The sequence below is a fragment of the Trachinotus anak genome, unplaced genomic scaffold, assembly GCF_046630095.1.
Source record: "Trachinotus anak isolate AG129_WGS33_773 ecotype Australia unplaced genomic scaffold, CSIRO_AGI_Tana_v1 ptg000006l, whole genome shotgun sequence".
In the NCBI taxonomy this organism is placed as follows: Eukaryota; Metazoa; Chordata; class Actinopteri; order Carangiformes; family Carangidae; genus Trachinotus; species Trachinotus anak.
The window spans coordinates 770,381-783,327 of record NW_027273857.1 but is presented as its reverse complement, the minus strand read 5'-3'; the positions used below and the strand labels follow the sequence as shown (position 1 = coordinate 783,327).

Sequence of the window (12,947 nt, the reverse complement as noted above, 5' to 3'; positions counted from 1 at the left end):
CATTATAAATCAACAAAATTAACTAAACCAACATAAATACGTAATGAGGCAAAAAAAGCGGTCAAGGAAAGGAGAAGGAAACATGTATCTGTTAGTCACAGTCTTTCTGTTCAAAGATAAATGAATAGTTTCAGGATTAAATCAGAAAAGTTTAAATAAGACAAGTTTTCTCGAGCGGGTTTGCCTGGAAGGCCCAGCTCAGGGCAAAACACGATTGCCTTACTTTTTGAAATGACCTACATAGGCCACCGTACTACCTAACCGGTTACGAAATGTCAATATAAACATTTTTTAGGAGCTTTCACACTTTGTAAGGTACTAAATAGAACATTATGTGGAACAGTCGCCTGTCAGGAAACGTTTTCCGGCTGCCACCAGTCTGAACGGGAGGTCTGCGTGTTGTTAGTTGGAGGTCAGTCACTTCCTGGACTGTTTTGTAATAACGAACTTATGCAAGTTTAGATGAACCATCATTAACAGAGCTGCTGCAGAACAACTGGACCTACGACAGGTGAGGAGACGGATTTTTACCGGGATTTTAACGTGAAGTTCTGATGGACCGCTGCATGTGCAGCTTCTCCAGACTGTGAACCTGCTCATGTTTTATCATTTCTCTTCTGCCATCGAGCTGAGTCACTCGACAGGTAGAGGCAGATGTGCAAGGACTAGCTGATCCATCGAGTAGTTGTACAGAATGTTCATAATATAAGAATCTCATCAAATTCAGCAGCTTTGCTTTACAGAATTAAATAGCAAGAACGAAGGATAAAAGTATCATCCTTGTATATAAATACACTACAATAAAGAGTTTAACAACAGAATAGCAACATAATGAGCCACAACATTACAGGAACAGAACTCGGTCATGAAGGCCTCAAATACACAATAAAATAATAATAAAATGAGATTTCACCAATAAAGAAACAAAACAAACTACCCAGTCATCATTAAACCTTTGGGAACAGTATCGTGACTAGAGGAGAAAACAGTTAAAATCAGTAATTAAATATGCAGCTATTAAAATGTGAGACGTGTGTGAATTACTGAGCGAAGGCCTCGATAAACTATCACTATCTAATCGTTTCAACTCAGGATGAAAGTTTTTATTTTTCCGTTGTTTGTCACGTTTCCCTCCCCAGGTGAGATGTCTCAGGTGCGGCGGTCGGTGAGCGAGGCCTTGTGGGGGATGTGTGCGGCTGACTCCATGTCCATGCCGGTCCACTGGTACTACGACATCCATGACATCAGGAGGGACTTTGGAGGCTGGATATCAGGATTCAACCCGCCCAGAGACAGACACCCGTCCAGCATCCTCACCCTCTCCAACACTGGTACCACCCTTTAATGGAGCTGTAGGGTCCTGGAAAGTCCTGGAAAATCACAAAACCAGAAGCTGGGACAATGAGTTAAAGTTCCTGTTTGTTGTGTGTGGTTGTGTGTTGCAGCTGGTAGCGGTCGGACCGCCTGGTCATCTGGAGCGAAGCGGGCAGATGTGGTTGGTAACGTCATCCTCCACCATAAACTGAACCTGTGGAAGTCCTCCAGAGGCTCGGTCCACTATCACCAAGGTGCTGCTGGTTTCCAGTTTTACTCCATGTTGAATCTACATCAAGTAGTTTTAGTTCTCCCCCATTGTGCAGTTTTAATGTCTCATTGTTTCTGAAATTAAAGCAAAGAAGAAATAATCGTTTGGAGAACCTTCTTCGATCTGTGCTGATGTTCAGGACAGTAGAGCTGAAGTCTGTCTGTGTGTCTGCAGGTCTTCAGGCCGGTGATAACACCCTGAACGTCCTCTGTTCCCTCCGAGCGGCTCGCTTGCTTGTCGGCGGAGGTTTCACTGATGTTTCTCAGCGGGACGCTCGAGCCGCTGTGCTGTCAGACTACGTCCACTTCCTGACCACGCCCGGCACCCACAACGACACCTACGCCGAGTCCTTCCACCGCTCGTTCTTCGCTGACTGGCAGGAACACAAACCAACCTCGCCCAGTCAGGTGAAACAAACGCACCCTGTCACATTCCAGCTGGTTTAACGTCCACATGTCCTCTGTGTTCACGGTGTCCTCTGGGTCTCTCTGTTCTCTTTGTTCTCCAGGTTCTGACGTTTGCAGAAAAACGCTCCAAACACAAGCTGAGCTCCCCGTTCCCTGATGGCCAGCTGGACGCCATCGGCTGCCTTCCCATGAGCCTCCCCTTCATCCTGCTGTCGGCCTCAGCCAATGAGGAGCAGGCTGTGAGTGTCATGATGCAGGCGTGTGTTTGGATTTAACACAGTGTGGTTGTGATGTTGGACAGAGACGCGGTTTAACACACTGTTCATCCATCGACAGTCAAATGAAGCTAATTCTCTAAAACTCATGAGAAACATGAACAGAAACGTTCAGAGAAGGAAAGATTCAGATTCAGGGTCTGGAAACTTCAGGATTCAGGTCTCAGGTCTCTCCCTCCGGCCTCTGTCCGCAGGTCTCGGCAGCAGTCGACTTCGTGAAACTCACCCATCCTCACCCCAAAGTGCCAGAGTACGTGTCGATCTACAGCCGGGCGCTGCACGCTGTGCTGGGCGGGGCCAGCGTCCGTCAGCAGGCCGAACACGCTCTGAGGAGACTGGACGCCTGGGACACCTGCCAGAGCTACAGCCGCAAGGCCGCCAGGTGAGACTGTCCCAGAACCAGCCAGGTGTGGGGTCAGGTGTGACGCACAACACAGTCCAACTTGTTATTGAAATGAGGAATAAGTGAAGATTGTGACTCTGACCAGACATCTGAGGTCAGTGAGTCTACTTCACTCTTCTCAATCTCTATTAAACTCAGTGAAACGGCACTTCCTTCATGCATTTCACATTAAAAGCCTTTCAGAAAAGGAATGGAATGAAACCTCCTTTTAATTATAATGCGAGGACCTTGAATATCTGAGAGACTGATCCTGAATCTTGTATATTTGTATCAAGAAACGGTTTGTGTTGTGTGTGTTGTAGGTTTCCTGTGTCCTCTGAGGAGAGACTGAAGGTCCATCAGAGCGCTGTGAACTACCTCGGTCTGGCCTGCTACACTAAAGGTCTGAGTCCAGGGGATCACTGCAGTTATTTCATGATTTAATGACTTTATTCTAAGTGTAAAGTCTGACCTGTGTGAACCAACAGGAGCTCTGTCCAGCATGTTCTACCTGGCTCACGAGTTTCACGACGACCCCAGAGGAGGAATCCTGGCAAACACCAACTGTGGAGGTTCGTACACGAGACGCGTCGGACGTTCACTTTTCAGTCAAGATCAGAACAAAAGTGTCAGAGAAACACCAGAGAATGAAAAGAGACTTTGTTTCATTTTACATTTAATTATCAGCACATTAATACTGATACTTCAGCAGAACACTACCACAGGAAGTACTTTTACTGTGACACTAACAACAGGAAGTACTTTTACTGTGACACTAACAACAGGAAGTACTTTTACTGTGACACTGTAACAACAGGAAGTACTTTTACTGTGACACTGTAACAACAGGAAGTACTTTTACAGCTGTATTTGTCATTCCGGTGTTGTACCTGTGTGTGTGTGTGTGCCCCCCCCCCCTCAGGTGAGAACTGTAACCGTGGGACGGTGCTGGGAGCCCTGCTGGGGGCGGGAGGGTCGTACATCGGTGCCGCCATCCCACAGGAGTGGAAGGAGGAACTGAGAGACGCCCAGGACTTCATCCCTGACATCCTGAAGGAGATGGCGTGAGAGCGGGGGGGGGGGGGCTGCACTGACAAAAAAAACCAGCACCGCAGCTTTAAAAGTTCACTACCTGTTTGTCTTCCTGTTTACAAACTCCATAATTACATTACATTTTTTGATTCTAATTTTTATTTTTTATTTAAGAATAAATCCTTGTTTGTTTTTTCATTACTTCAGTTTTAATGTCACATTTTTGTTTTGTTGTTTGATCACATATGGAATCAAAAAGCAGATTATCAGTGGAAATACTTCAAACTTTCCTGCAGATATTATGAAGATGTTAAGGTTGAAATAATGATCTAAGCTATAAAATGTGTTTGTAGTTTTTCTCTTATTGTTTTAATGACTTCACCAGTTTGAAGCAGCACCAGCTCATGAAAAATAAAATCTGTGTTCAGAATCTGAAGCGTCTCACTGTATCTGCACTCATTTTTCACTTGAATTTTACATTAATAATATTCTACAAAATCAGCAGTTAGCAGCAGTTTTGATCTATCTGTGTATTGTATTGTATTTGATTAAATCTTTGAAGTGAAAAGACATAAATACAAACCCTGCAGCAAACAGACACAGTTACTGTAACGGGCTCATTTTAATGTGTGTTTGCTGCAGCTCTTGGATTCTCTGCTTTTTAACTAAATGTGAAACTTTCACATAGAACTGTGACTTGGTTCTGATTGGTGCATGGAGGAATTTGACAACAGGTTTTCCCGCCCACTTCAATCCAGTGACAAAGGACAAAGACAAACACTGGTGTTTCATGTGGGAAATAACAAACCTGATCCAGCCCTGGCAGGAAGTCGTGTTACTGTGGGACTCGGCTGTTGGGCGTGAGGCTCGTGCAGAGACCAGGTTGAACAGGCGACGGTTCAGAGCACACACTGTCTGAACTGTGGATTGGTGGTTGTCAGAGGGCTTCTGTGTTTTCACCGTGTCTCTGACCTTTGATCAGTTCAGAACAAACATGGCGTCTGTCAGCGGAGAAACGAGGCGACTCTTCATCCTACGACTCCTCATAGTTTCTATCCCAGCATGCACTGGGCTTCCTGGAGGTCAGTCCTCGGTTTCTTCTTCATCTTATCCTCCTCCTCATCGTCTTCTTTCTTGACTTTCATCCTTCTGAGTCCACAGTGGTTCGCTTCTTTCCACTGTCAAGTTCTGTGAGGACTAACGTTCTGCTTAGCACGCTAAAGTCACATCAGCTAACTCATAAATAACAAGGGTGTTTTTCTTGTTCTTTTTTATGGTTCAAATCTGTTTTTTAAATTAACTGATCAACTTATCGTCCCATAAGCTGCTGAACTAAGCTAACAAACTACTGAATTTGCTAACTGACCTTTAGCTAGCTTTATTTTCACATAAATCAAAATATTCCTCACATTCATTTTGCCGCAAACTGATGTTTATAACTACCTTTATTCTGACCACCCTGTACTTTCCTATGAAACAGGTGTGTTTGTGAGCAGACCTGAGGCCAGTGTCTTCCTGCGGCGCAGTCGTCGGGCGAACTTCCTGTTGGAGGAGTTGAAGCAAGGTAATCTGGAGCGGGAGTGTCTGGAGGAGAAATGTTCCTACGAGGAGGCCAAGGAGATCTTCGCCCTACCACAACAGCTGGTCAGTCAGGATTCAACCCTTTCACGCTTCACAGTCGTTATCTTGTCATTAACACGTGTGTTCTCCTTTTTTCAGGAGGCCTTCTGGAGGACGTACACAGGTACTGGGATTCAACCTGCAGGATGACGACCTTTAGGGTTGATAAGATTCATTTAAGCTCAGGAAAAAAAACATCATCTTCAGTCTGTGCAAGTGTTAAAAAGTCTTTGCAACTTCCCATTTACAGCGGTGGACCACTGCCTCTCGTCTCCCTGTAAGAATGGAGCCACCTGTACTCGCCATATTGACACCTATGTCTGCAAATGTCCACCTGGTTTCCATGGACGCAACTGCGACAAAGGTAGAGACCATGAACGGCCGAAACATCTCTGCGTCTCTGTTGTGATCAACTAAGTTGTGGTTTTCGCCTGTTTTCCTCTTTGCAGTGCGTCTGACCTCCAACGGCTGTCGCTACAGAAACGGAGGATGTGAACATTTCTGCAGAGAGTTTCCGGATCGTTCCTACATGTGTCTCTGTGCTCCAGGATACAGTCTGGACCAGGACAACAGCACCTGCCTACCTCAAGGTCTGAGCATGTAAACCACAGTGTTCCAGTTTCATCGTCATCCTAACAATGTTGTAGACCCACACCACTAGCATGAATACCATGGTCACCGCCTTCTTTTAATTACCCAGCAACCACTTACTAAACTGCCTGCAAAACCATAGCAACCACGTAGCATGCTTTGTTTGGTGCCATGTAAGGCTGCAACCACCAGTTCTTTTCATGACTGAATAATCCTGATTTATCGTTTTGTCTTCAAAACACAGGAAAACAGTAAAAAGTAAAAATAATCACAGATGCAATCACCAAGCAATACACCACAAACTACAGTTAAGATGTTAGCAATCACATAGCAGCCACATTATGATGCCCTAGCAACCAGAACCTCATCATGGAAAGCTAAAGTGCCAACATAGCAACTACTTGGAACTGTACTAGAAACCACTGCGAACACGACAGTAACCAAAACTGGACTGAAAACCTTGTATACCACACTAACTCCTCAGCAACCACTTAACAACCAAACCCAAAAACTACTTTGATACGAAACATTTGCTACCCCTATAATCGAAGAAACATGTGTCTCCCTGGTCCAGATGATGTTCCCTGTGGAAGACCACAGATCCACTTTAGCCCCAGGGTTGTGAACGGGAAAATCTGCCCCAAAGGACACTGTCCATGGCAGGTAAGTTGTTGGCAGGTAAGCATTGATTCCAGTCCTACAAACCGGTGTAGGAAATATCCCACCAGAATATTTAAAGGAAAGGACATGAAGATCTGTAGTCTCACTCCCAGGTCCAGTCATCTCCTCATGTAGATGGTTGGGTTTTTTGTGCCCAGGTTTAGAGAGTCCACCTCAGCAACACCACAATAAAACTCAGCCGAATCAAAATTAGTAAACTGACATCAGAGAAAGTAACGAGGCCCTTTAATGTTCCAGTTCCAGTTACTCGTACTTCAGTAAAAACAAGCTCCAACTTTTCATCCCAGATATTTGCAGAAATCTCAAAACCTCGGTGCTTTAAAGTGAAACTTTGTGATTTTGGTGAACGGACCTTGAACACTGAGCCTCTGCGTTTGAGTTGATTCTGAAACTGAAGATGAATCTGCAGCGAGCCACAGTCCTCGTCTGCCGCCCAGATTACACCCTGGAGATTAATTGAGGATGATTAAAGACACAGTATGTGATGAAGACCCTGCGTGTGTGTTCAGGCTCTGCTGACTGAAAATAATGAGTATATCTGCGGAGCCATCGTCCTGTCAGATCAGTGGATTTTAACTGCAGCTCACTGCGTCTGGAGAAAACCTGTCGCCATCTTCCATGTCGTCGTCGGTAAGAGGATTTCTCTTCCTGTTTTTCTGTTTCTATAATGAATAAAACACTTTCACTCGACTCCAGTTGGGACTTTTTTATTTAGTATATTCGTGTGTTTAGTATATTTATACTGTATGTTTGATTTATGTATCAGCAACTCTTGGTTTTTAACAGTGATGTTTGTCGTCAGGCAGCTTTTCATTCAAATATCACATAAACTGAGGTGAGCTGAATTCGATGGGATTAATGAGTAAATGACTGATTAGGTGAATGATTAATTCTTAAAAATGGACATAATTTGTGATTATTTTTCCTTCTGTTATTAATGAAATGAAGAGAATGAAAAGAAGTGCTGTCCCTGTACAGGTGAACACGACCGGAAGGAGGAGGAGAAGAGCGAGCAGAGGCGGCGGGTGGTCAAAGTGGTGATCCACCCCGGTTACAACCAGTCCAGCTCCGACAGCGACCTGGCCCTGCTGAAGCTTTACCGCCCGGTCAAACTGGGGCTCTATGTGGTGCCCATTTGCCTTCCCGCCCAGAACAACACCTTCATCAGGACACTGGCGACTGTCCGCCACTCCACCGTGTCCGGTTGGGGCCGCCTGGCGCAGCACGGTCCCCCCGCCAGATTCCTCCAGCGGCTAGTGCTGCCGAGGGTCCCTCTGCAGGAGTGTCGCCAACACACCAATCTCAACATAACCAGGAACATGCTCTGCGCCGGGTACAGGGCCGGCGGTCAGGACGCCTGCGAGGGCGACAGCGGCGGTCCTCTGGTGACACGCTACAAGAAAACCTGGTTCCTGACGGGCGTGGTGAGCTGGGGGAAGGGCTGCGCCAATGAGAACCTGTACGGCGTCTACACCAAAGTCAGCAACTTCCTGGGCTGGATCGAGGAGATGAAGTCCACCGGCTGAGACGGCTCCGAGTACGGAGACCTGTGCAGTGACGGATCATCAGAGCTGCAAACAACAGCTTTAATGAACTGACTGATTATTTTCTTTACATTATCCAACAGTAGTGAAACATGAAGAACACATGTTAGTTTGTATTTACCAGACTAATGCTGTTTAATTTGTATGTTTTTGTGTTGTCAAATGAAAGACTCAGTTTAATTGTTGTGGGCTTCACAAACAGGATGTGAAGGGATTATTCCTCTCTGTGAAAGGTGGAGTCCTGCTACTGTTAAACACATTATCTAGTCGGAATAAAGAGAAAGTGAAGACTGACACTGACTCTGTGTTTATGTTCAGAGACAAACTCATGTAAATGAACTAGGTATTTTTTTGTGTCCAAGTTAAACACGACAAAGGAAAATACAGAAATATGTTGAGTTGAGTTGTGACTTGTTCTCTGACCCGTGACACTGTGGACACGTCACAAACGGACTGAGCGACTCACTGAGTGTCAGACTGAAGCAGGGACACAGTGGGGTGTATGTCCATCTGCAACATGTGATCAGCTGAGGGGTGGAGGGAGGTGGGGGGGGCAGACTTTGGACCTGTGGGTCCACAGAGAAGCAGCACAGTACTCAGCTCTCTGATGAAGGCAGCTATGTGGCTGAGAGTCTTCTTCACCTCGGTCTTCTTGGTCTGCGGCTGCCAGCCGGCCTCAGGTGAGGACACCTCTGTTCATTAACATGAAGAGTCCACCGCCATGTTAGCAGCTATGCTAATGACATGCTAACATGTTCACAATAACAACGCTCACACGCTAACATCTAGCAGTTCATGTTAGTAGCATGTTAGCGTTCATCTGATGGGAATGGTTGGTCATAAGGACGTTACAATGACGGTGATGATGGGTCAGTGTTGACATCGTGACTGATGAGTGTGTGTGTGTGTGTGTGTGTGTGTGTGTGGGGGGTGGGGGGGGGTGGGGGTGGGGGTGGGGGGTTGTTTGAACCTGCCTTCATCTCAGTTTATCTGACAGTTGTTCAGAGATCACAAACCTCGACCAGAGGAAAAGATTCATCCTCTGGGAATCATGAGTCTCTATAAAAACGTCCTCTCTGTGTGGTAGTCTTTCTGGACCCAGATCGAGCCCATGGGGTCCTGGTCCGGACTCGGAGGTATAACTCGGGCTGGTTCGAGGAGCTGCAGATGGGAGACCTGAAGAGGGAGTGTCTGGAGGAGAAGTGTTCGTACGAGGAGGCCCGGGAGGTGTTTGAACACACCGAGACCACGGTCCGAGTCCACAGAAACACACCTCTGTTAGAAACAACACACACTACTCTGTGGTTAAGATGTTTTATATGTTGGACTAGATCAGCAGAAGAGCTCAGATTATATGTAAAATGTAAAAGTCCTCCGAAGACCAGATCGGCCCATTTCGGTCCAGCCTTTGGTCTATGGCAGCTGTGAAGGGCCACACCTTCGTAGATCAGGTCCTCTGTAGGATGTGGCCCCTGACACAACTGCTGTCACCTTGATAAGATTGGATTTAACTACAAACTTAGATTACAGTGTTCTGGAGATGTTGTCCAACACATTGTGGCACGTAAAGGATGAAAAGTCGATGATATTCATTTGTAAATTTTCTGTCCGTAATTTTTTGTGTTTGTTTCCTTTTTCTTTGATTGAATGAACGACGGCGTCACTGAGGATGATCTGTGGCATTTTGCTTTCTGCAGGATGAGTTCTGGAGGACGTACAACAGTAAGATGATTAATTCCAAACTGCTGCATGAGCCTCATTAAATCACCGCTGTTAAACCAGGTTTCTGCAGGTTCACTGAGACGGTTTTAACATCACATAGAGTGAAATATAACATGTTTCATGGTCATATCAATGAGGGACGGTCAAGTGCATGAATGTAGTATTTATATGATGTTTCTGTCAACACTTCCCAGCTGTACTGAACAATAATTACTAATTGTATCCTGATTAATCACATGACATGAATAACCAGTATGGATGGATTAACCAATTAAAAATAACTTTAATGACCTTCATCATTTTAGTCGAGGTTTAAATAACATTAAGTGGAACGACAGAGGAGACGTTCAGGAGCTTCCCAGACCTGCAGAGACACGTCACTGTGCTATGTGAGCAGCTTCAGATTCACTGTGTCCTGGTCTCAGTCCCAGACAGCTGCAAGTCAAACCCCTGTCTGAACGGTGGCAGCTGCTCCACCCAGGGCTCGTCCTACACCTGCTTCTGTCTACCACAGTTCAGCGGCCTCAACTGTGAGCTGGGTGAGCTAATTACACAAACGTTCCCACCCCTTATTACCCCTGTTACCCTCATTACCTGCTCAGGAGCAGCTTTCAGATCCTCATCCATCATTTCCAAATATCATTTCACCTCTATGCCGACGACTCACAGGTTTACTCGTCTGTCCGATGTGTTGATCTCAGCAAAGTGACTCTCAGTTTAAATGAGTTTGATTCATAGTCAGCTCAGACACTGTTCACACAGGCTGAGTAATGTTACTGGACATGAACATACTGGTGTTTTCAGAGTTCATGGCCGTGCCCAACACCTGCCTGCTGGAGAACGGAGGCTGTGAACACTTCTGTGATGAAGACGGAGGCGCACGAGGAGTAAACTGCTCGTGTGCAGACGGCTACTTCCTGGATGCTGATGAGCGGAGCTGCGTTGCAATAGGTGGGTTTGATTCACTGATGTGATAGATACAAGCTTCAGGAGGCAGACCTGCTACTATATATTCTTGATATCAATCATCTACAGAAAAAACAAAAACTTACTAAATGACGAAATGAGCTTACGTTTGATTTTATTTGTGTTTGTCAGAATTAGAGGATGCCTTTGCAGACAGGTCTCCCTGAACCTGAACCTTTGGACTCTCTGCTTCACTGAACTGTGCAGAAAAGACAGTTTTACAGTAGATGAACTGAAATCCAGATCCAATCCACTACATCACTTTGTGTCCTGTCAGAGTACAGGGACAAATCTGCTTCATATTCTGCTGTTGTGACAAAGTCAACGTTAAAAATGTGGTGTTGTGTTTGTCTGTTTCAGGGTCGATAGCGTGTGGTATGGTGCCCGTCCTGCAGGACGAAAACAAAGCCCAGCAGCTCGACTCTCGAGCTCGAATCGTCGGAGGAACAGAGTGCCCCAAAGGTGAATGTCCCTGGCAGGTACGCTAAAGATAAAGGCACAGTTCATTTACTGTCTGTCCTGTGTCGTTTCTGTACAGCTCATCTTTAACTCAACAGATCTGGTTGTCAGAGGGAGGAAGCATGAAGTCCTGACTGGACTCTGACCTTTGAAACAGAGCTAGACTCCAGTGGAAAGTTTCCAAAGAAAACAGATTTGTCAGGTTTTGTTTTGATGAAGACTCTCAGGAAACATTGCTAAATACTGGACATTTTCTCCAGTGAGGCCAGAGTGAGCTGTGAAAATATCAAATCAGCTTAATCGGCTTAAAATTTTATCAAGCTGATAACAAACCTGTGTGATCACTTTAACTTGTGATTCCCACCATGTTCTCCATGTTTATGGATGTTGTGCATCCTTTTCTACATCCTGAAAGAGAAGGACAATGTGCCCTCCATCATTCCCCAGACACATCGGGTTAAATACAAATGCTGCTGTTTGTTTTTCAGGTTTTGCTCATGTACAAAGGCAAAGGTTTTTGTGGAGGAGTGATTTATAAACCCACGTGGATCCTCACAGCCTCTCACTGCATGGAGAACACAGACGCCCAGTTCCTGAAGGTGGTCGCAGGTACGAATCTCTCCGACACGTGGTGAAAGAAAGGAGACGCCTCCCGTCTTAGAGCTGCTGCTGGGTTTGAAGTGTGACCTCTGAGCAGAGCTTAGACGGAGGTCGTGTGGGACCCGATCAATGAAATCCAGGTGAGCTGAGTCTGAAACTCTGACCCTGCTCTGTGTCCGTCAGGTGAACACAACACGGAGGAGAATGAGGGCACGGAGCAGCTCATCCAGGTTGCTGAGATCATCATGCACGAGAACTACGTGACCCGCACCGCCGACAACGACATCGCCCTCCTTCGCCTGGCGTCACCCATCACCTACACGCGGTATGCCGTCCCAGCCTGCCTGCCGACACGTCCGCTGGCCGAGCGTGACCTCTGGGCCATCAACCTGCACACGGTGAGCGGCTGGGGGAGGAGGGGCGAGAACGGACCAACCTCGCACATCCTGCGACGCCTGAAGGTGCCGCGGATCCGGACGCAGCAGTGCGTAGAGGAGAGCGGCGTGGTGCTCACCAAGAACATGTTCTGCGCGGGATACATCGAGGGCCGCCAGGACTCGTGTAAGGGTGACAGCGGCGGGCCCCTGGTGACGCAGTACAAGAAGACGACGTTCCTGCTGGGGATCGTCAGCTGGGGGAAGGGCTGCGCCCGACCGGGCAACTACGGCATCTACACCCGGGTGTCCAACTACCTGGAGTGGATTCACAACCGAACAGCGACGGCAGGAAACATCACCGAAGCCTCGCTACACAACCTGACAACCTGAGGGGTGGGAGGGGGGTGGCTGGGAGAATAGGCTCCTGGGGGCCTTGTTGTGGGGCCCCTGTTGACCCAGCAGTGCCTCAGAGCTGCCGTGGAAACAGTGTTGATAATCAAATAATCATTTTAGTCATTTCTCAGGCAAAAACTTTCCACGTGAAGAAAGTGACTGAAGGAAACATCTGGTTCAGCTTTAAACTGTGATTCTGTCGACTAATGATGACATCATTTCTCCCACTGCGGCGTCATCTAACGAGGAACATCCACCAATGAGGCTCAGTCTGTGTAACACTGTAATAAATTCAAATTAACTTTCAGCCTGA

At 46.6% G+C, this 12,947-nt stretch overlaps 2 protein-coding genes across 3 annotated transcripts; both read left to right on the top strand.

Moving 5' to 3' along the window:
* Positions 1 to 231: 231 nt before the first annotated feature.
* Positions 232 to 4,117, top strand: LOC139622340 (uncharacterized). 2 transcript variants are annotated; one of them, XM_071479587.1, is made up of 9 exons: positions 232 to 412; positions 1,140 to 1,331; positions 1,446 to 1,568; positions 1,760 to 1,992; positions 2,094 to 2,231; positions 2,462 to 2,649; positions 2,973 to 3,052; positions 3,138 to 3,221; positions 3,572 to 4,117. In XM_071479587.1, the coding sequence occupies exons 2-9, from the start codon at positions 1,145 to 1,147 to the stop codon at positions 3,715 to 3,717; spliced, it is 1,179 nt and encodes a 392-aa protein (XP_071335688.1). In that variant the 5' UTR covers positions 232 to 412; positions 1,140 to 1,144; the 3' UTR covers positions 3,718 to 4,117. The 2 variants fall into 2 exon arrangements, with proteins under 2 accessions (XP_071335688.1, XP_071335686.1); XM_071479585.1 differs by having other exon boundaries at positions 234 to 511.
* Positions 4,118 to 4,461: 344 nt separating this feature from the next.
* On the top strand, positions 4,462 to 12,941 carry LOC139622287 (uncharacterized). The gene is made up of 16 exons (XM_071479467.1): positions 4,462 to 4,763; positions 5,162 to 5,325; positions 5,401 to 5,425; positions 5,552 to 5,665; positions 5,751 to 5,891; positions 6,467 to 6,555; positions 7,083 to 7,203; positions 7,552 to 8,096; positions 8,641 to 8,797; positions 9,205 to 9,368; positions 9,815 to 9,839; positions 10,265 to 10,378; positions 10,644 to 10,790; positions 11,166 to 11,284; positions 11,753 to 11,873; positions 12,048 to 12,941. Exons 1-16 carry the CDS (start codon positions 4,676 to 4,678, stop codon positions 12,629 to 12,631), a joined length of 2,718 nt encoding a protein of 905 aa, XP_071335568.1. The 5' UTR covers positions 4,462 to 4,675; the 3' UTR covers positions 12,632 to 12,941.
* Positions 12,942 to 12,947: the final 6 nt, after the last annotated feature.